Source organism: Lagopus muta, chromosome 2 (assembly GCF_023343835.1).
Source record: "Lagopus muta isolate bLagMut1 chromosome 2, bLagMut1 primary, whole genome shotgun sequence".
In the NCBI taxonomy this organism is placed as follows: Eukaryota; Metazoa; Chordata; class Aves; order Galliformes; family Phasianidae; genus Lagopus; species Lagopus muta.
This window is the reverse complement of record NC_064434.1, coordinates 6,972,299-6,993,996: the sequence shown is the minus strand read 5'-3', so window position 1 is coordinate 6,993,996 and position 21,698 is coordinate 6,972,299. Positions and strand designations below refer to the sequence as shown.

At 39.8% G+C, this 21,698-nt stretch overlaps 1 protein-coding gene across 6 annotated transcripts in view; it reads right to left on the bottom strand.

The window, feature by feature from the left end:
- Nucleotides 1-21,698, bottom strand: part of ATAD2B (ATPase family AAA domain containing 2B) — an 83,232-nt gene that overhangs the window by 50,629 nt on the left and 10,905 nt on the right. For 4 of the 6 annotated variants that reach the window (XM_048938069.1, XM_048938070.1, XM_048938072.1 and 1 more), the window contains exons 3-8: nt 8,000-8,154; nt 5,867-5,913; nt 4,678-4,831; nt 2,344-2,446; nt 1,735-1,843; nt 275-391 (exon numbers count right to left, since the gene is read on the bottom strand). In XM_048938069.1, coding sequence (XP_048794026.1) covers nt 275-391; nt 1,735-1,843; nt 2,344-2,446; nt 4,678-4,831; nt 5,867-5,913; nt 8,000-8,154 — 685 coding nt within the window. Of the gene's footprint in view, nt 1-274; nt 392-1,734; nt 1,844-2,343; nt 2,447-4,677; nt 4,832-5,866; nt 5,914-7,999; nt 8,155-19,215; nt 21,495-21,545; nt 21,632-21,698 lie in introns of those variants that run through there. The other 2 variants (XM_048938073.1, XM_048938074.1) reach the window with 2 other exon arrangements.

Here is a 21,698-nt window from a genome sequence, read left to right as displayed (position 1 = left end):
CAACTACTTTCCAACACTGAGCCCAGTGCAAGGCAGTATGTGCAAAGTTCAATGCAGCAGCAAGCACGAGAGATGCCCCACAGTTCACTTTACAGATGTTCTGAGTAATCTCACACACACAGTGAACAAGAACAGGCAAGTACAGAAGTCACTAAGCACTGCATGGGATCTCTTTCAGTGATGAGGAGCAGCCATACAAATTCCCTTCCCAGGCCCACGGTGTTTCCTGGAAGTAAATATAGCAGAACTGTATGAGCAGGGTCCAGTTCCTCACCTATTGGAGGGGCCTGATACCTTTCAACAGTTTTTCTCTGTCTTAGATTATATGGTCGGTCATTTTCTTCTCCTTCAGCTTCTTCTGCTTCTATATCTCCATCTTCTTCCTGAGACTCTGTTTCGAAAGGGAAAAAATTTCAAAACTCATCTTCTTAATACCAGAATTATCCTCACCCTAAAAATTAACAATTTAATGGACATTGAGAATTGTTCCCCTTCTATTAATTAGAACTAATTGGCAAGTCACTAGAAATTTGAAGACCAAGATAAATCTACAACCTATTCTCAAAACCTCTTCCAGTTTTCCACAGACAGTTCTGGAAAAGCAACAGACAGAAGTATAATCAGATCAGTTTTAGTTGTGAAGTACTGGAAATGTCTGCTATCTTGCTATCTTTCTCCTTCAGTAATTATCCCCCAAGTTAAGAATAATGCTTCTCTTCTCTCTCTTTTCACACAGTAGCCTGGGAAAATCAATATCTGATATAGCAGAAAAATAACAATAAGATTCACATTGTAAGTTTTACACAAAGCAAATGAGCCCACTTCATAATGTTATTACCTAACGTTAATCCATCTGTTACCCATCTGTTAATATGATCTGTATTTCTGTCCCTGGATCTCAGAATTAAGACTGCATTCTTACTGACTGGCACAGACCAAACCTCCTACAGCAAAGTTTCAGTCTGAAATTAAAAGACACTATGCTGTACCCTGCATGCATCCCTAAAGTCAAGTTTGATCCTGACTTCCTAAGGAAATCAAGCATGCTGCAGATAATGCCTTCAAGTTGGCCATTATCCGTTCTTTCTCCAGCACTTTTTGAAACCAATGGCCATTCTCAAGCAACATTTTAAAAAGGAGAATTTCAGATCTTGACAAGCCTTCTAAGATTCAGAAAATAGAAAACTATAGAAAATAAACTAGAAATAAACTAGAAAACTATAGAAAAATAGAAAAAAAAATTAGAGACTTCAGTTAATACCTTCACAAAAGGAAGGATGCAGAATTGACTTATATATTCTTTCTGGGAAGTCATCCATGATTAGACAAATAGCGAGTCAATCAATACATGCACAGTTCTGCAGCACACACAACAAATGCTGGTTTCATACACACAGAGCATTGTTAGAGGGAATATGAGAGAAGTTTCAGTTATTTAGCAATACAGAAAACACAGGTAAAGGAAAGCAGAAAACACATATTTAGAAACCAAGTTTTGTTGTACTACTTTCAGATAAACTTGAATTGGTTTTATTCAAAGAAAACTACTCGCAGCAATCCCTAAATTTTTACTTTTTTCAGTGTAAACTTCATTAGGTGCTTAATAGATCCAAATCCAGATCCCAAACCAAATTATTCTCTGCAACTTAATACTTCACATAATATTTTAGACTGAGAAGAGCATTGTTTTGTAAATATTTCAGACAAACCCTTACAATCCTGTACAATCCATACCTTCTTCTTCACCTTCTGTGGACACTTCATGGTGGTTCTGAATCCCATAGCTATTTCTCCTCAGTGATTTCCTTCTTCTTTTCACTCGTGAATACATATCCATGTTCTCCTGGAATAAAAGTAACACATACCCCATCAGTACCATCCCATGTCACACTGTTAATGCACAGTTTAGTAACACTACATAATTTCTAGGCCTCAGACTACAAAAGTACTCTCATTCAATAGGTGTTAAAAGAAACCTCTCAGTATCCAGGCTAATACATTGGTAATAGCAGTATGAGGCTGTTTTAGGCAACAAAACAGATGACAGTCCTTAGTTCTGTTCTCACACTGCCAGAGCATGTATCAAATCAAAAGAGAAGCACCAGAGCAAATCAGATGGTCACAGTAGTCAATTCATCAATAAAGAACACCTGATTTTGCACCCTGCCAAAATACATACCACTTTCATCAATTTCCTTCCAAATTTGAGTTCAGCCAGTTTTCTAACGTCATCCTCTGATGAGGATCCACAGAGCTACTGGCTCGTGCACGGATGGTACAAAAAACAAACGTGCTCTCCCTTTATATTGCTTTCATCCAAGAGATAAGAAATGCTGCACTCACAAACTCTGTATCCGTCCACATTCGCAGCCGTTCTACTTCCCCAGAGCGCCTGTTTCTCCTGATGTTAATATTATCCATTTCCTGTAGGACAGCTTCAGCAGTACTGAAATATATGCAACAATTAGCAAAAATAAAAAGAAAAAAAGAATAGTCTTAAAATAGTAGACACATGGAACTCTTTACTGTCCAATAGCTTAGCATATCTAATTATGGTCTGTTACGGTTATTCCAGGGTCACTAAGATGACTAAACATACAAATGACTTAAAATATGGAATTTTTAATGTAGCTTTCTGAGTCTAGCAATTAAGGAAAATACTACCTTAATAAAGAGAACTGAAAGGTGAAGCTACAGAATATAAACTAAAGATTATGCATAAGAAAAAATGCTGATGATCCAGGTTCAAATTAAACTGTAATGTTTTAGACTGTATTTTTGTGCTTGGCACAGGTTGTAGCATGCAACATTTGAAACTGCTTAGGAAAAGCTTTGCTTTTTATCCACATGATTATGGGACTGGGAAGCAGTCAATGCCTCACAACTGTAAACTTTATAGCTTCCCACCTTGGCCTCAAAAAGACAAAAAGAAAGAAACAATTTAAAAACTATGAGATCAGTAACACCTAGAACTTCATCATTCATTACTTGAGCTCATTACTCTATCACTTCTTATCTACTATCTAACTAGACGACATTTTCATTCATTATCTGGAGTATTTATTGTTATTATTATCTGGAGTATTATATCATTATTATTAATGTATTATTCATACATTTCATTATCTGGAGTATTTATAAAGAGATTGCAAAGCAGTCCTAGGGTATGAGTTACAACCCTGTCCAAGATGCTTTATTGCTAAGGAAGGAAACAACAAAGTGATTAGTGGAACTAACCCAAATATTTGGCTAGCTGTTCTGACCACCTAGTTACTGCCTTCTGCAGAGATTATGGTCAGTTCCTTCTTGAATTCTACTATCATTGCATAATAACTGTAAGAAGATAGAAACTTTCACTTGTTTTAAGCTGTTCAAAAGTAAATCTGAATTGGGAAAACCTGTCCAGAAAGAAGTCAATGGAACTTCTTGTCAGTAAAGTCAGTAAATGTCAGTAAAGTAAAGATTTCATTAAGAATGCCCCTCTCAATTTTACACAGTTCTTCCACAGCATCTGTGATGTGTGATATTTACTGCTTCAAGAAAAGTCATGCTATGGTTCATTACCAAAGAAAGCAGGACTTGGGGGCCTGGAAAAGTCCACAAATTCTTCCAGGCCGAAACAAACTGCCCAGTACTTAAATCACTGCTGGCATCTGCTTAACTTGTTCTTAAAAACCTCCAATGATTGATTATTGGAGGCACTGCAGTCAAAGTTCATATACAGACTTCAGTACCACAATCTTATCAAATTACTGTGTTCATGGTAGACTTTTTCCTATTGTCCACGAGGAGAGGGAGATTCAAACTGCTACTAAAAACGCAAATGTAAATCAGTATCAATTTGTGAAGTGATATGAAGTAGTTATTAAGTAAATTGAAAAGAAAATTTAATGAATCAAAGATTTAACAGAGTATGTTTAGCAATAAAGATACTTGGCAATTCGATCTTCGTATCATTTTTCAAGCTCTGGGAAGCAGACACTCAGAGATGTGACCATAGAAATCCATTTTACAGGTGGGAAAATTGACACACATTAAGTGGTCTGCCCAGGGCCACGCAGAAATAACAGTTCAAGAACAGTATTTCTGGCTCCCATTCCTATGCTCAGACCAGACCATGCTTCCCTCTCTGACCTACTTTGTCTGCACAGAAAATGTCAAAAAGCGACACCCACCCTACGTGAATTGTTAACAAACGGTAAATAACAGAGCAAAAACAAAAGCAACAAAAAAGAAAGCTACAAACTTGATAATTTTATGATCAGAATCATACAAGCAATATCTGGGAAGCTTTCCGTGCATTGTTGCCAATCACTACTTTACATCACATTCAGATATCACTACGTGAATGGGTTACTAAGAGACAAACTAGGGTGTGGGTTTACAGCGTGTCAGCCACCCTGCAGTAACTGCCAACACACACAGCTTTATCAAGGGGGAAACACAAAGGAGCTTAGTCCTCACCAGAAGTCCAGTAAGCAGCTTTGCATTTAGTGCATGGGTAAAACTGGCAGTTACAGCAGGGGACCCAGCCTTTAACTCAAACCACAACCCAGCTTGCCTCAACGCTAATAGGTTTGCACAGTAAAACACAAAGATGGCACTGGAAGACAAGGTTTTCTAACTTCATAAAAAATCAGGACGTTTTGTGAATACAACTGAAGCATCCCCACGTACCTGTTGACTAGCTGATCAAACAACAAACTCTGATTCAAAGTTTCAAATCTGTTTTTCCTGGACCGACAACTTTTTCTGACTTCTATATCTCCGTTTATGCAAGCATGGTCCCCATCTCCCTTTTTTTCCCCTCGAAGGGGATGGCTTTTGAGAGCTAAGAGAAATTTGTATTACTACTTTAAAATGCAGTCAAGAACATTTTCACAAACAAAAGTTAGTAAGCAGAATACTTAACAAGGACAATAAACCAGAAGCTATTATGGAGCATAACAAGAGCATCCTTACATTCGCTTAAGAAATATATACTTAAAATTCCCATCAAAGTTGTTTTTTGAACTATTTCTTCAGGCTTAAGTTTGTTTCCTTACAAAATAGATCTTATTTTATGATTGAAATTTGATATTCAAATATCCACTCGATATTTTTAATTCAACACTGATGCTAAATGCACGCTTGGCCACCGGTTTCAATTCTTAGGCTTGCAAATACATTATCAAGACATCAGATACAATACGCTGATTTCACAAGTCTGTACCAACTGCTCTGTACAGAATCAAACAAAAAAGGGGTCCCCCTCCTGATTACCCCTCAGGCCCCACAATTAATAAATAATAAAATACCAAAAATGCTTCATGAAGTAACATTTACACAGTCAACGTAGAATTAAATGAGACAGTTTATGAAAAGGGGACACAAAGGACAACGTGGCTCTCACTGAGGTATGAGATGAGATGGCAAGTCTGGAAAGGAGAATCATATAGGAAAGCTGTACCAAGGCAGAAGGAGCTGCAGACAAGGCAGGTCTCTCCAGAGCAATAACAAAGTAATGCTAAGAGCCACAGAAGGCCAATTCTCAAAGAGTGTAAGTAAATTACAGACACTAACTGTGAGAGGAAGGCCAAAATTAGTTCCCAATACTAAATTTGGGAATTAAGGTAAACATCATGATCATGGCCAAGAAGTCTGAATTGAGAAAAGAAATGGAACTTCATCTGAGAATGCTCTCCATGTCAATAGAGAGCATCCAAGATGTTAACAGAAGAAAACTGAGCCAAAACAGTAACATTTCAGATCGAAATAGCATAAGCAATCAGTGAAGTTATTAACAAATATATGCAACTGAAAGTCATTGCCATAAAGCTGGTAAATGTAGAAGTAGGTACTACGGGGTCCACTGAAATGCACTTACATAAGCTACGTCCATTTGGTAGTGTAGCACCAGGTGGAGAAGTTAACCTAGGAAACAATTACAGTAGACAAACAAACATCAGAATTCCTCAGCCAAGCAACTGTTACACAACAAAAATAAAACCTTAGAACTTAAATACAAACTTAAAACGTTGCACAATAAACCAGGACTTCAAAATCATTGTGAAACTAAGAGCAGACTTTTTGTCTCTGAAGATTCTGCTTCATGCCCAACGTCGGAATGAGGGCAAAACTGCCAAATTCCAATTATGTGAATCCTCCCAATTATCCAAATATCTCTGATTAATCCCTCCAACATTCCCTCATGCCATGTCCTACTATTAACTCTCCCTTTCTGCTTCAGAACAGGATCTTGATATAGCTCTTGAAAAGCAATTAACATTTAAGCACTTGGAATAAAGTAGGAGACGCAAAGAAAGCTGTTCTGTAGTCACACACTCACAAAAAGAAAATTTAATAAAATTAAGAACTGAATAGGATTATTTTATGCCTGGAGTACTTCAATCGGTAGGGAAGTAATTTCAGGTTCTCTATCAATACCTTTTAAATTAACTTTTCAGAAAATTAACCTCTACTATTCCACAGCTTAAGAAAACAACATAGTCCAAATTCTTCTGAAACGTTATTGCCTAAGCAATTGTTCATTCACCTTTAAAAAACTTCACATTTGGTCACCATTGGACATAATGCTACTGAAAGAACAGTAGTGTGGAATAGAAATGAACAAGAACTCCATAGCTGTGAGCAGACTGTTAGAAGCAATCTGTCAATATTGCTATTAAAAGCAAGTCACAGAATAGAAAAAAATATGTATTTTTAATCTTTTCCACCCTAAGAAGCACCAAGTACCTTAAAGATGAGTGACCTGCAGTGCACAGTGCACACCAGTACTGGACAGGAAGGGACACCTTGTTCTCAAACTCAAAAGATACAATGAATTTCATAGGAAAAAAATAAAAAGAGGAGAACTAAATAATAAATGGAATCTGAGTTTGAATTTGTCCAAGAGTTCAACATACTACAAACCATTCAACTCAATAGAAAATGTGGGCTTTAGCTATTATTTTCCTACCAAATACATGAAAAGTAAGGGTTTTTGCAAGGCTTTGCAACCATTTTGCAAATTTTTGAAAGCCACATTTAAAAATCTCATGCACATTCAAGATCCCAATTATGTTCTTCTGGACAGATATTTGATGTTTTTCAGACAACAGAACTGAGGAAATGAAACCTGATTACAATTAAAGGCTCAGCAACGAAACCTTGGCGAAGTCTGAAAGACTCAACATCATTATTAAGCACAGCACTCCAGATTTTAGCCAAACAAAACCAACAAAAGCTCAGATGCATGGAGGAGTCACAGCGCTTTTTGTCTTAAGGAAAAAGAGCACCAGTAACCTGATTAAGTTCCATCTGACACAGTGATCTAAATTCTCCCAACAGCATTATTTTTTTCTCCTAGCATTCCTAATAAATACAGTACAAGTCTATACTTGCTAAAAAAAAAGTCATGAATTTCAAATAAACTCAATTTTAAAACTCTGTTTTAAAAGCAAAAAGAAACAGAAAAAAAGAGCAGATCTATTTAAGCTTTACAGAGTTTTTCAAAATATCTCACCCTAGCAGATGACAGCTCTGTAGTGAATTACAGTCATTCATATATACAAAGTGTATAGAATTCATATCTAGTCATTCATATATACAAAGTGCAGAGAAGAACATTTGCTATTTGTACACAAACATGAAATACCCATCTACAAGATCACTATTAACCAAAATTCACTCTCCAGGAACATACAGTCTACATCTCATAATTACATGTAATTGTGTGAAGAACCTTAGGAACAAAAGACTGGCTTTTAAAACTGTAAGGAGTTAGAAAATGAAACAAATTACTTCTATTTTGGATAATAAGTAATTTATTCAGGTCCCTGTAACCAAAAATAGGGAAGGGTGACTTTCTTTCCATTGTCATTTCCTGCCTCTCTTCCCTGTTTGTTGGTAGCTCATCAAAAATACCCTCAAGCTGCAGCTCATTGAAGAAATAAGCGAAGTGCATTATGAATACTGCAAGAATTGAACAAACTCTGTACTCCTCTTCGTATCAAGTTACCTGGACTGTCCAGCTGAGATGCTCCATTCCTCTCGCTGCCCAGTACTGCGTGATTTTGATTTGTCTTTGCACACAGGATCCGCATGTTTTGAGGTACGTTTGGCAGGAGGAGATATGTGGCTATCGCTCAAACTACCATCGCTACCTTCATCTTTCTGAAAATGAAGAAGTGTCATTAATTGGCTCATTTATATATCCTTATTAAAAAAAGAAAAGAAATTAAGCTTTGTAAAATGTAACTTTAATGGAAATAGTCAGACGTTACCAATGATAATTAAACCAGACGTTTGGAGGGTTAAACTTACTTCCCTATCAAACTCTTAGTAACTGGTTTGCACAAAGTATTTACTATGAAAATGTTTCTGGAAACTATGAAAATACTTAATCTGAAACCATCAACTTTTGTATTTATATAGATATATATATTTTTTCCCCTGAACAAGCACTGCGGTTCTCTTACCCACTGTATTTTGTATATTATACATGACAGTTACCCTTACTGTATAGTAAAAGAATTAATAGTGAAATAAAAGACCAAGGAAAATTAATACACTTAGAAACAGAGCAGGAATTCATCTTACTGATATTATCTTTGTATTTAAAATGCTGAAACAGTGACATTATCATCTCCTTGGATGTCATCCAGAGGGATCTGGACAGGCTTGAAAAGTGGACTTGATGAACCCAATGAGGTTCAACAAGGTCAAGTGCAAGGAGTTGTACTTGAGTCAAGACAAACCCAGATAACATGTACAGAATGCAGGAACTCATTCTTTAATCAGATGGCAGTGAGGCCGTGGCACTGGGTGCCCATAGAGGCTGTGGGTGCCCCATCCCTGGAGGCCTTTGAGGCCAGGCTGGATGAGGCCCTGGGTAGCCTGAGTTGGTGGGGGCATCCAGCCTGCAGCAGAGGCTTGGCAGGCGGTCACCGAGTGCAAGGCCTCCTACTAAAGCAGATGACCTATCCTAAATTGCACAGGCAGGCATCCAGATGGGTCCTGAATACCTCCATAAAAAGAGACTCCACAACCGCACTGAGCAACTGTGCGTCAGAGCTCCATCACCCTCACCATAAAGAAGTTCTTTTGTTTGTTTGTATGAACTTCCTATGTACAAGTCTTGGGCCACAGCTCCTTTTCCTATTGCTGCACATGATTGAGAAGAGCCTGGCCTCATCCATTTGCCTCCCACCTCCCTTCAGATATTTATAAACATTAACCAGATCCCTCCTCGGTCCTCTTTTCCCCAGGCTGAACAGATCCAGGTTACTCCGCCTTTCCTCATACAGGAGATGCTCCAGACCCTCCATCATCTTTGTGGCCCTTCACAGGACTCCTTCTAGGAAATCCCTCTCTTTTTTCAACTGGGGAGCCCAGAACCAGACCCAGTCCACACAGTATTCTGAAGTGGCCTCACCAGGATGGTGCAGAGCAGGAGGATCACCTCCCTTGACCCGCTGGCCATGCTCTGTTTAACGTGCCCCAGGATACCACTGGCCTTCCTGGCCACCAGGACACACTGCTTCATAAATTCTTAACTCAGAGATACACTCACAAATCTTGGTTAAAAACCTCATGATCTACTACAACACAGTAACAAGCCTCTGAGTATTATATGCAAGGAGATGATGGTGGAAGTCCAGTTTATTCATCCAGCTTAACTGCAACAACAAACCATTCTGTACTACAAGTAACTCAAATTTCAGATCACGAAAGTATTCAAGAAGAAAAAAAAAATAGAAATGCTTTCTCACAACCAGAAGAAAACTATCACAGCACATTTAGAAAGCTGCAAAGCCTACAGAAAAGCAGATGCAGGGGAGCTGCTCAGTAACAGAGCAGACCCAAAGGAGCTCAGCACCAGTGAACGTGCCAAGCTCCTTTGGTCTTGCCCTGATGTTATCTGACCCACCCAGAAACCAAACCAGCTCACTAAGGCCTCACAAGTTCGCTTTCTTCTTGAGCTGGATTAGTTTCTCCACTGTTTAAAGAGCTGAATTATTTCATTAAAAGATATTAAATTCTAACCACCCATGTTCCTATGTCATTTTAAGTTGTTTTAATCATGGCAGTTGTTTACCTGCTGGTGGAAAAGCAGGATGTTTCTATTATGATTCAATCTTGGAAATCCTTTAACCCTTGTCACAACAAAACAAAATACAACAAAAAGCTGAACAAAAACACGTCCTCTTCTTCCTCATTGCTTCACTTCTTCAGGAAGTGCATCCATTTAACTCAAATACTTATATTATCTCTATTAGAAGACTACAATTAGAAGTTTACACAAAATAGGATTTGGGCTCAAACCCTCAGACTCAGGCAAAGTGACAGAAGAGATAAGAGCTCCCTTTCCCAGGCACAACCCCCCTGCACCTCACACAATGACACCCCACAAGCCCTGCCACCCAGCTGCTTTGCATGGCACCCAGCACCCACAGAAGAGTTGCTTTTCACAGTTCTGATAACTGAATAGATTCCATTTGAATATTGTATGTATTTGTTCTTACCCATTAACCAGACACAAGCTTATTTGCAGACTTACGTAAGTGCTGCATTGCTAAAATGTGTGTCAGTAGGAACTTTCTCTGTGCAATTACCAGAGCAGAATGGAAGCAGAGCTTCAAGGGAAGCCACAGAACCAGTTTCAAACCAGCTAGGCCAGAAAAAGAAAATGAAGCTAAGAAAAAGGAACAAACAAGTAATGAAGCTTCATGAAGGGTTTGTGAGCAGGGAAATTCATAACAGCTATTTTCCTACGCTCCATCTCTACCCCTTCCCATGCAAAAATCTTAACGCCTCCCAGGTCTCCCACCAGCACCTTTGTTTGCATTTCTTGCAGTCTCCTGCCTCCAGCCTGGCTGGTGTTCCTTGTTCCCCAGCCATTCCTCCAGGCTATTCAGTGAGAAAAGGCAATGTGGCACTGCAAGCTACTGCCCAGCTTCGCGCACACTGAGCAGCCAACCAGCAGGTAAAACACAACACCAGCCATCAACCTGGGCACAAAAGGTGCTGCTTTGGGTCTGTGCTTGCTACCGAGTCCTAATCCTCACAAAACACATCACAACTGAGTAATGCTGAGATCTCTACGACTATCAGACAAAGGGAGAACCATTTCGCAAATACAAAGCCAGTCCAGAAGGCAGTTAAGCCCAAATATTAACCTCAGTTAGTACACAAACATACAAAATATCCTAACTGAGGTAATGACAAAGCCACAGCAGTGAGAAATCAATCAACACTGAACTGTATTAATAAGTCTAGAAACTCCCTTTTCCAGTCAACGCCCCATGGAATCAAATCCTACCAAGACTACATTCAGACTTTTCACCAACCTACAGTAAAACACGGAGATAGAGTTCTCTCAAGTGATGAGCCAAATGGATGTGCATGAACAAGAAAATAAACTAATCTTAATTCGAAAAGCCTTTCTGAGAGCAGTCTTCCCATCGTTTCCTCCCATTTATAGCAGAAGGGGTTTAATGACTCCACTGCACTCAACTTGCTCTCTCAAGAAACTGGGTCTCAAATCATTTATGTCTTTAATGATTAAAAACAGTACTTCAGTTTCACCCAGGAACTTATTACTTAGTGGTACACACTGTATGTTCAGGGACTGGGGAAAAAAAAATGTATGATAAAAGCATCAAACCTAAAAATTAAGAAATTAATTGTGCCACTGTAGAAGTAGGAACCAGCACACTGAATTCAAAGCTCCTAACGAAACACTGGCACTGAAGCAAGCCTGCTCACACGCTGAGAGCAGAGCTGCCATCAGAACTCAGAAAATCTTAATTATGCCTGAAGGTGTACCAACACCATACAGCATCAGTGCTGAGAGAGGTGAAAAAATAATCAGAAAAACCTGCACAATTCTATTCACCTACAACAAGCAAGAGACACACAAGTCCAGATGTGATCCAGAACCCAATATATCACCTCATATGGAAAGCAATCTCACTATGATGGGCTTAGAAGTAACTGAAGTTAAGACGACAGCACCTACAGTCTACACTGGAGAAACAGTGTTCACTGCCATAGAGTATCCTGAGTTGGAAGGGATCCATAAAGATCACTGAGTCCAGCTCCTCCTCCTCCTTTATGGAGGTCTCCAAAGAGCTCCAGCGCTGAAGGCCTCACGAGCTCACTGAATGGAAGGACTCTGGATCCCCACTGAATAGGATTCCAGATCCCCATTCGATAATTGGAAGGACTCAGGGTCCCAGAAGGACCCTTCCCTTGTATTGGCCCATCTATGGATTCAAGAGTACAATTGAATTTGACAGCCAAAAGAATATTTCAAATGAGTTGTTGAGGTGAGAATCTACAGCAAGCCTTGCACAAGTAGTGGCAAACTCTGGAACATAACTTCACAAAAGCACCTGAATGACAGTAATGATTAACGTAGTAAATCAACCCAAAATCATTAAGTAATAAACAACTGCATCTGCATACTTTTTATGTTTCCTCTGCATGAAAATGATGGAAAAAACATTTCTCATCCTCTAATGCGCAGATCTGTGAATTACACTGTTGCTTCAGTCTGCTCTTCCAAATCACCACTATGCATAAATGTCAACATAGTAACATGATACTCAGAAACCTTCAATACAATATTTAGAGATAAGTTCTTAAGTTCTGAAGGACCACAAACTGGACATCAGCGAATAACACTAAATTCTCCTTCTCAACCTTTCTATTTAGAACTGACTCAACTGATGGAAGCCTTTCAGCAAGACTGGAGTACATGCCATGGAATTCCTCATCTACAAAGGCTGCTTTTAGGGATATCAGAGGGACCAGTTGGCTAAAGCACTACCACTGATTAATTACCAAGTTATAACACAAAGATTACCTGTAGCGCATTGAAGGTATCATATAGAGGACTACAAATTTGGTTTCGGGGGTGTTTTTGGTGGTGATCTTTTTTAGATGGTTGGTTTTTGTTTGGTTGGGTGTTGTTTTGTTTGGATGGTTTGGCTTTGTTTTTTAAATAAATTGAATCTCCTGGCCAGCAGAATATCTATAGGACTCATCTCTCCTCTACCGGTCCGAATATCCAAAAATAATTACAATCCAGAAGTCTCAGTGGCACAGGATGAGTTATCCAACACTGCCATCTCGACGTGCACAGACACAAGGCCATCTCATCCTGGATGAAGCAATGACACAGTAATAAAGCACAACCCCATCTTGCAATTTCAGAAAGAAGCATTCGGTTTGCTACAGGTCCAACTGTATTAATACATGAATGGTATGCAGACAGGTTGATTTGAGCTTTCCATTATGGTAAAACTTGCTCTCCTTGCCATGCCTTTTGCAGGTCACACCCTTCCTCTGACTAACTCTCCCACACCCAGAAAGTTACCATGATTGCTCCTGTGGCTTCACAAATCAGACATGAGTTACAAACCCAGCATCTCAATTCTTTCAAGCTCCTGTAAGTACGTTTTTCTCTTTTCTATCATTTCTTCCCACGTCTAAGACATGAAATTAAGACCAACCAACACTCAGGCTTCAACTGATTAACAGCATTCCTCTGCACTTTGAAAAATGCACAAGCCATTACAACTCGTTACTCATTTTGCCCTGATGAACAACCACTCTGAAGTTCACTCTTGTCTTAATTAAAAACAGTGAAATGAGCATAACTAAGAAATCCATTTTAGCTACAGGTTTTCACTTCTGTCTACTAACTTCAGCTCCTTCTTAGCTTTGGATATTTACAAGTAAATTCTCCTCATAGAATCATAGAATCACCAAGGTTGGAAAAGACCTAAAAGATCATCCAGTCCAACATTCACCTATTACCAATAGCTCCCACTAAACCATGTCCCTCAACACAACATCCAGTCTTTTTTCATCCTCCTTGCTTGACTCTTTAAGTCGACAATGACTTTGGGCATCTCTCAGTTTAATTATTCTTATTAACTCTGGCAAAACTGAAACCAGATCTCCCACTTACACCTAACATACTCTGAAATGTATCTTCTGAAAAAAACAAAAAAACACCTTGTCAGGTGCCTCTGAATATCAATCATCTGTAATACTATTTTAAAAGTACATGTCAAAAAAAATGCCTGCTGAAAATCTAGCATCAGTTCTCTCCTGTAGAAATGGGCTTCCCGTTAAAAAGCATACACACTCTGGGTATTTAATGCTTTTTTTTTTTTTTTATTCCTCTTACATAAAAAGAAAATTGCATTTCCAAACTAAAACCTGTATTCCTGACAACAAAAATCCAATGCAATGATTGCCCCAGTGTAAATCAGTTAAGCCAGTCGCTCATCTTTGCCCTTAGGCAACTGTTCAGTTAACAAATAACTTGCTTTTTCTGCACTTAATCTGTAACATTAATTCATTTCAAACATTTGAGAACAAAACAGAGCCTGTCCTGTGATTCTGGACAAGTCACTTGCTCCCTTGTGTATCAGTTCCTGCAAAGGTAAAATACGTGGATTAAAACATTAACTTAGACAGATCTACTGTCTTTGAACATTCCGTGTCTGCATTTGGTTTTCAGTAGATGACACTTAAGTTAGAAGTAGCCATCAAGAATACCACCAACTTCTTCCCAACTCATTCTTCTGAAAGAAGCACTTTGTGTATGAGATTTGCTTTCATGATTACAATATATTTCTATTTTATTTCCTAGAACTCTCCAACCCAAGATCTTGAAGAAGTGGGAAAGCTTTTGCTTAAAGAGTTTATAGGGTAAAAACAGAAAGCAAGCCTGCTTGTTTATTGGGTTGTTTACGCTTGCAAACATTCACCCTTCCTGCAGCACCGACCTGCTCACACCCAGGCTGAGGCCTGAAAGGAAAAGTCCTTGAAAAAGAGCTTTTGATCCAACACCCAGCAGCTCCTGCAATCCATGGGCTACCTGCGGGTTGATAAGGGAGAGCACTCTGCCAAAGGGGGCTGAGGTTTGTCCCCCTCTCATCACCACTGCCCCTCTCCAAACTCTCCACAACGCGTCCCCCTCCTCCCTCTTGCGCCTTCCCCAAAACAGGTGTGAAATTGGGAATTTCCAGCCGATAATCAGGGCAAAGGGAGCGTGAAGAAGTGGGTTAGATTTCAGCTGGACCAGCAACCTGATCCTGATGCAGCTGATCAGATGGCCAGACAAGCATTAATACTGGCAAGTCTGCTCCTTTTCGGAACTGCAGAGCAAGCAGCTCGCACCACGTGAAGTCATGCACCTTCAGATAAGCAAGTCTATTGAGCTGAGCTCTCTGTCTGCTGTAGTTTTTGGGGTTTGCACTTCATCCAGGAGTTCTTCTAGAACACATCATAAGTTTTACATACCATCTATCTGCCTAATTTAACAGCAAAGAATACTAAAAGCAAGGCATTTTTACTCAGAACCACTTCCGTGAGTTTCTAGGTATTAACAAACACCTTAAAAGCAGAAATATTTATGTAAACATTTATTGAATGCTTACAATTCAGATGTGGAAAAAACTAAAGCATTCAAACTATTTATTTTTCCCCTCCAATTCTTAGTCTTCAAAAATCCATCTTTTTTTTTTCCTCTCCCCCCCCAATCAACCCTACCTCAAAAGCTTTGGAATACTATAAAGCCTAAATAAAGGAAGATAAGAACCTGAATGAGGATAACAAGCAGGACAGGGAGATCTCCCTTAGGACAGAGGTTTCCCCCAAAGTTTGGACACAGCCATGTAATCAAGCCATTAAACTGAGCAAGGAAGTGTCCATAGCAAGTGAAGGTATAGCAACAAAAAGGTATGCTGCTAGGTTTAAAAGTACATGGGAGTCAAGATGCTTGTGGAGCTCAACCTACAGTGCACTTAACGACACTATCTCAAAAGTAAAACCAAATTAAAACTTTGCAAAATTGCACTATGAAATCTTCAGATTCACGTCTTGAAGTTGGAAATCAAGATGAAAACAACATTCAAGGCCTGAAAGGCAACGTCAGAGGAATAATAGAAAGTAGTTGTTAAATATTTCAAATGAGGGGTTGCAGAAACATGGCTACAAATGCTGATGTGTGTAAGCTCCTCCACGTGGGCAGAGAGAAGAGCTTCTTCATTTTGGGTGGGTTTTGTTTTCTTTTTTTTCTAATTACTTGCTCATTTAATTTCAAGAAATGGACTGGATGCTGGAGAAATGCAAAAAGCCCATCTTCCAAATTATGGGAAATGCCCAAACCAAAGTATCTGCTTTGAGTGCAGTGAGGCAGAAACCAGAAACACAAAAACATGAAAATTCAGGATAGGCTACAAAAGCTGCTCAGAAGCTCTGGACAACCTAGAGTTGTGTATTTCTGGTAGGAGCACTAAAGCTGCATCACACAATCCAAGTGCAACTGGAGCTGAAGCTGTCAGAGCACAGGCATTCTCAGTTCAAAACCAAAAGGCTGACAGAAGATCACACCTTGATCTCACAACTGGGTCAGAAGAGTTTCCGTGTCTACCTAACAAGAAATTGAACTTATTAGGAACAGAACCCAAGAAAGCATAAATGCAAAATAACACTTGAACAATTTAAAGCAAAAGTCATGGTTAAAATAAGCCAACAAAGCTAATGAAAGCAGTATTTCATGAATAAACTAAGACAAAAATTGTTGAGAAAAAGCAGCAAAGCACGAAGATTAGGACAGGAGCAGGACAAGGGGAAATGGTTTGAAGTTGAGGGAGGGAAGACTGAGGTTGGATATGAAGTGGAAGTCCTTTATTATTAGAGTGGTGAGGTGCTGGAACAGCTGCCCAGAGAGGCTGTGATGCCCCGTCCATCCCTGGAGGTGTTCAAGGCCAGGTTGGATGGGCCCTGGGCAGCCTGGGCTGCTATGAAATGTGGAGGTTGGTGGCCCTGCATGTGGCTGGGGATTGGAGCTTCATGATCCTTGAGGTCACTTCCAACCCAACCATTCTATTATTCCATGATGATTCTATGGAGAGTACAGAACTAAAGAAAATTACAGGATGAAGAAGGATGGCAAGACAGTTCCCTTTGCAGTAAGTGGGTTTATGAGTGATATTATCCCCATTCAAAGTAATATATTACACCTCAAGTATGCAATAAACAACCAGCATCATTTAAATCGTCACAGCAGCGATGCAAGAGCAATGAAAGCTTCATGCTACCAATTTCTACTTGTAGAATGCTTTGGTTTGAGAATGGTTTTCTGCATCAAACTGTAAAAACATTTAAAGCACCACTAGAACAGAATGAAAACTTTGCCACACATAGCGAACGCTCGATAATTTAGGACAGGATACGCAAAACTTTATCACATCTAAGTGAAACTACAGGGGAATGTAGGTGATCACAACGTAATTACCTGAGCTAATTATCCTACATAACCCCAGGCTGTACGCCACTCTTGCAAAACTGTCATGGGATCTCTCCCGACAACTGGTTAAGCTTCCTGCCTCAAGTTTTAAAGGAGAGATAGCAACCTGAGCAGCAGCTTCTGCCAACATTACTTTTGATCAAACCCAACATTCAGAGGGAGCAGCCGAACATCAACACCACTCTGAGTGTTCCTTACCCGCTGCAATAGTCCTTGTATTGCTTCCTTGTCAGGCCCTCTAACACTAGGATGGCAAAGATGGTTTGGAATGACGCATGACTGCTCTTAAAACAAACTGTGTGTCCTCGGGAGGTGCCATGAACTTGCTCACACTGCCTGGATAACGCAGACAGGACACACACGAAGAACTTTCACTCAGAGCAGCCATTCGGAAGCACGGAACTTTTAAATGCTGATTATAGAGAATTTGGACAGAAACTTGGACACAGATCACTCCTGACAATTACTCACTTCCCCGCTGCTCACAGTGTGTTAATATCACACTAGCAAGAAACAGACCGTATGATCCATTACAGATCACTGACTTTCTCCTGGTACATCCCAGAAGAGCAAGGGATCACTAAAATCAAACAACTGCTGTTTCACCACACTGCTAAGATGAGTTTAGTTGGAAACTTGCCTTAAACTGAAGTTATACTCAGCAATTTCAACTGACTGCATCTCAGGACATAATTCAGAGAGCTGTAGAAGTATTGAGTCCCCTCCACAATTCTATTAACTGCAAACTCTTAGCCATAACACAATCAAATTTATTTTAAAATCTAAGTATTTAAGAGGAGCTTCTGTCCCTGAAGAGCTCTACATGCAGGGGGTCAGCAACAGCAATTTCCCCTAGGGATGAAGGAAACCCCAAGTTTTACAAAGAGTTTTATTCTAAGTCCATTCCTGACTACCCAGAACACAGATAGATACTCTGCAAAGGAGCCATCTGCATCAAGCTCTTTCACAATGAAAAGTTTTGTTTTTGGGAAGCCCTAAGGCTTACGTTTAAAGCTAGAATTCTAAAACAAATAATGACACATATTAAAAGTTCACTCTGTATGTTTGCAATAGCTGACCATTAAAGAGGTTTTTAAGGAGTGAAGCAGCGGGTTTGTGCAAGGAAAGCTGTGTTATCACACTTTCCAAAACAATATATATAAAATATTTTGTTACAGACTGAGATATTACAGGAAGAGACACAGAAATATATGGGCATTACAGAGCACAGAAATGCTGCTTAGCTTTATACTTGACCACTGCAGCTCTTTCTGTCAGTCCCCAGCCTGTGCTTGTTCCTATTAGCAATTAAGTACAATGGAGAGCTCTATGTTGCGACTGAGCAAGCTGAACGATGCTGGCAGTGCTACTTTTAGATGGGATCACGTGTCACAATTAACACAGAGCCCTCAAGTAGCTCTTAAGGCACTGCTAATGCTTTCTTGACTAATTAAATTAAGTTAATCTCGTATACATTTCTACAGTGTCTAACTAATACACTGACGTGGCTTCAAAGTGTTCATTTCTCAAGAAATCCCCTTTCTCAATGAGCACTTTTTGGTTTTGTATGTTGAGAAAAATCATTACCACTGCCAAATAAATATTGCCAGCATCATCACAACCCAACATCTGAAAACACCAGACATAAGTAAGCCTAGACTAAATGTAACCACTTATGGTCATAATATCCTCAAGTCTTTCCCAGTTGGAATTAAGTTCCCTGAATTTACAAGCACTGCTTTACGATTCTGTTTCTGAAAACTGTGAAAGACTTTGGTGCATTTCTCTTGTCAGAATGCTTTACTCAAGCCATAAGACATTCCATAACACTGGAAAGAAAAACAAATATGTCATTTACACAAAGAGAGAATAGCAACTTATGTAAGGACAGCTTAACTTACTGTTACATAAATGAAGGATGGAAACAGGGATGAAAACATAGCCCAATTTTTCCTCTTTGTGCCTTCCTCAATGGCATTCCTATGCCATCATTTCAGAGAACAAACTTCCTGGCTCCCTGATCCCTAAATTAGTGAGGGATTCTGTTAATTTTCACCTTGCTGCTGCTCAGTGGACACACGTGTTCATCTCAATCACTGCCCAGAACTCAAAACAGTTTACTTTTCAAATACTGATGTCATTGCTTTGTCTGAGATGGGAAAATACTACAGAGGGAATATAGAGAATACGATAAAGGTTTTCTGAGGAAATAATCCATCACAGTCTAAATACGTGTTGCTTCCACGTTAAGATCCAAAAACATGCACACTACTGATAAGCAGTTTGACACGGTATGGAACCTGAAGAAATTCCAACTCACGTCTTCTATCCAGGGCTTGGGAAAGGAGGGATTCCGAGTACCCTGGTACATGTGTGGAGAGAAAAACAAGAAGAAACCACAAGGAAATAAGGAGAAAGGAAATAGATCTATAATGCTGCAGTACCTGGTCTAATTGGCATTCCACAGGATGCCATTAGATTACTAACTCAATTTCTCTAATAAGGAACAAATAGATCATCTGTTAAAAAACACTCCAAAAGGGAATTACAAGGACTGCCACCAGTGGGCATTTCACTATGAATTCAAGTCCAAACCTCCTCTGTGGAGGAAAATTAAGTCACGGTGCAAATCAGCATCATGACATCTCTGCCAGAGCTCCCAGCTTGAGCTGCCCATTAACCCAATTAACTGCCGTAGTAAAGCTAGTTTCTGACATTACAACTAAAAGATCTTAAAAGGACACACTGTTCCAGTCAACTTTGAAAAAATACACAGCAACTGCACAGAAACAACCCCAGCACAAAACACAGCCTCCCTATCTGTCTGCTGACAGTCACTTCCAAAAAGCAAAGGCTTTGTCTTCCTACTGCTGCACTTACTCATGCTGTACTCACTGAAATCCTCCTTTGGCATCATTTCAAGGAGATTCGGGAGCGCAGAAACACGCTGTAGCACTGACAAACGCTTAGATTTGAAGAATAAAAAACTGTTGGACAGAGATCACTCAAAAATATGATGGGATATATATATGTGTGTGTGCATATGTAACAGAATTTACAAAGGGAAGAAGGAAAAACAAAAAATAAACTTATTCTTGGTAGCTTTCGCTCATTTTTGGTGAATGTATATCAATTTTAAGAAGTTATCTACCTCAAACACATCACATTTGATGTGAAGTAAAACCAGCCCATGTCAGCATGCCAAAACGTTTGCTTAACTTCAGAAGAAATGCTCCATAGAAGTATAGGGTGCACCCTGTCATGCATTTATGAAAAAATATTGTCATCAAATCAATAATCCCCTTTCTTTAGAGCATGAAAATCACACAGCGTATACATTTTAATAATTTGCAGTACAAAATGCCATTTGTAGATGAAAAAGAAGAGGAAAGAAGCCCAACCTATTTACTTAGCAGTTGCAAACTCCCTGCTTCATAAGCCAGTGAGAGTTACACCAAACTGCCTTGCAAACCACAAGACCCACGATACAAATAAACAGAAACTGCACATGAGAACAAGCAGAACGGCTCTGTGCAGCCACGTCCTCCATCCCCACGAGCCCAATGAAGTCACACAGAGTAAGGGCCACTGAGAACAAGTAAGGTGTGTGAAGAGGAGAAACGTGAAGTACAAGAGAACGGAAAGAGTTCTCATAAGGACTCTGACCGTGATTTTATTATTTTCAAACAAAAGATATGGGGAAAAGGCTTTCCAGTGATTCCAGCTGTCATCTTCCTCATCTGCCTCTGGCTGCTGCTGGTTTCTGTTTGTCTGATTAACGTTTTCCTCAGCACAGGGCAGGACGCGGTCAGTTGGTGCACGACCGTGAAACAACCAGACCCTCCATTTTCACTTCTGTATTTAATGAGTCTCTCACAACACACAGCTCTGAAAATAGGTACGTGGGTAAGCGAGCTATAACCGTTAGCCTAAGTCCTCAAGCACCTGGAAAAAACCTCGTATGTCATAAAAAGAACAGCGCTGTCAACAGATCTGCTTGGAGACACCAAGGCAAAACCAAGGGGCTTCGGAATTCTCCCAGTTAGTTAACCAAACGTTAGCTGCTAGAACCTGTCTATGGAATTCATCCGCCACCGGACCACAGTAAAGGTATTATCAGTTACGTTGAGAAAGCATTCGACTTAATCCCGACACAACCGCGTCCTCCCCGCCCCACTGTGAGCGGGGCGTCCCACCGACAGGACAGCTTCCCCAAACGCCAGAGTTTTACCTCACGAGCCTCTGCGAGCCCTCGCTTCAAACGAACTGAGGTCATTTAGGGAAGGAATTAAAAAAAAAAAAAAAAAAAAAAAAAAGCGAGGAGGGAGGGACGATCGCGAAGTTGCGGCCGGCGCGGCTCCCAACTTTTGTCTGGCGGCGGCGC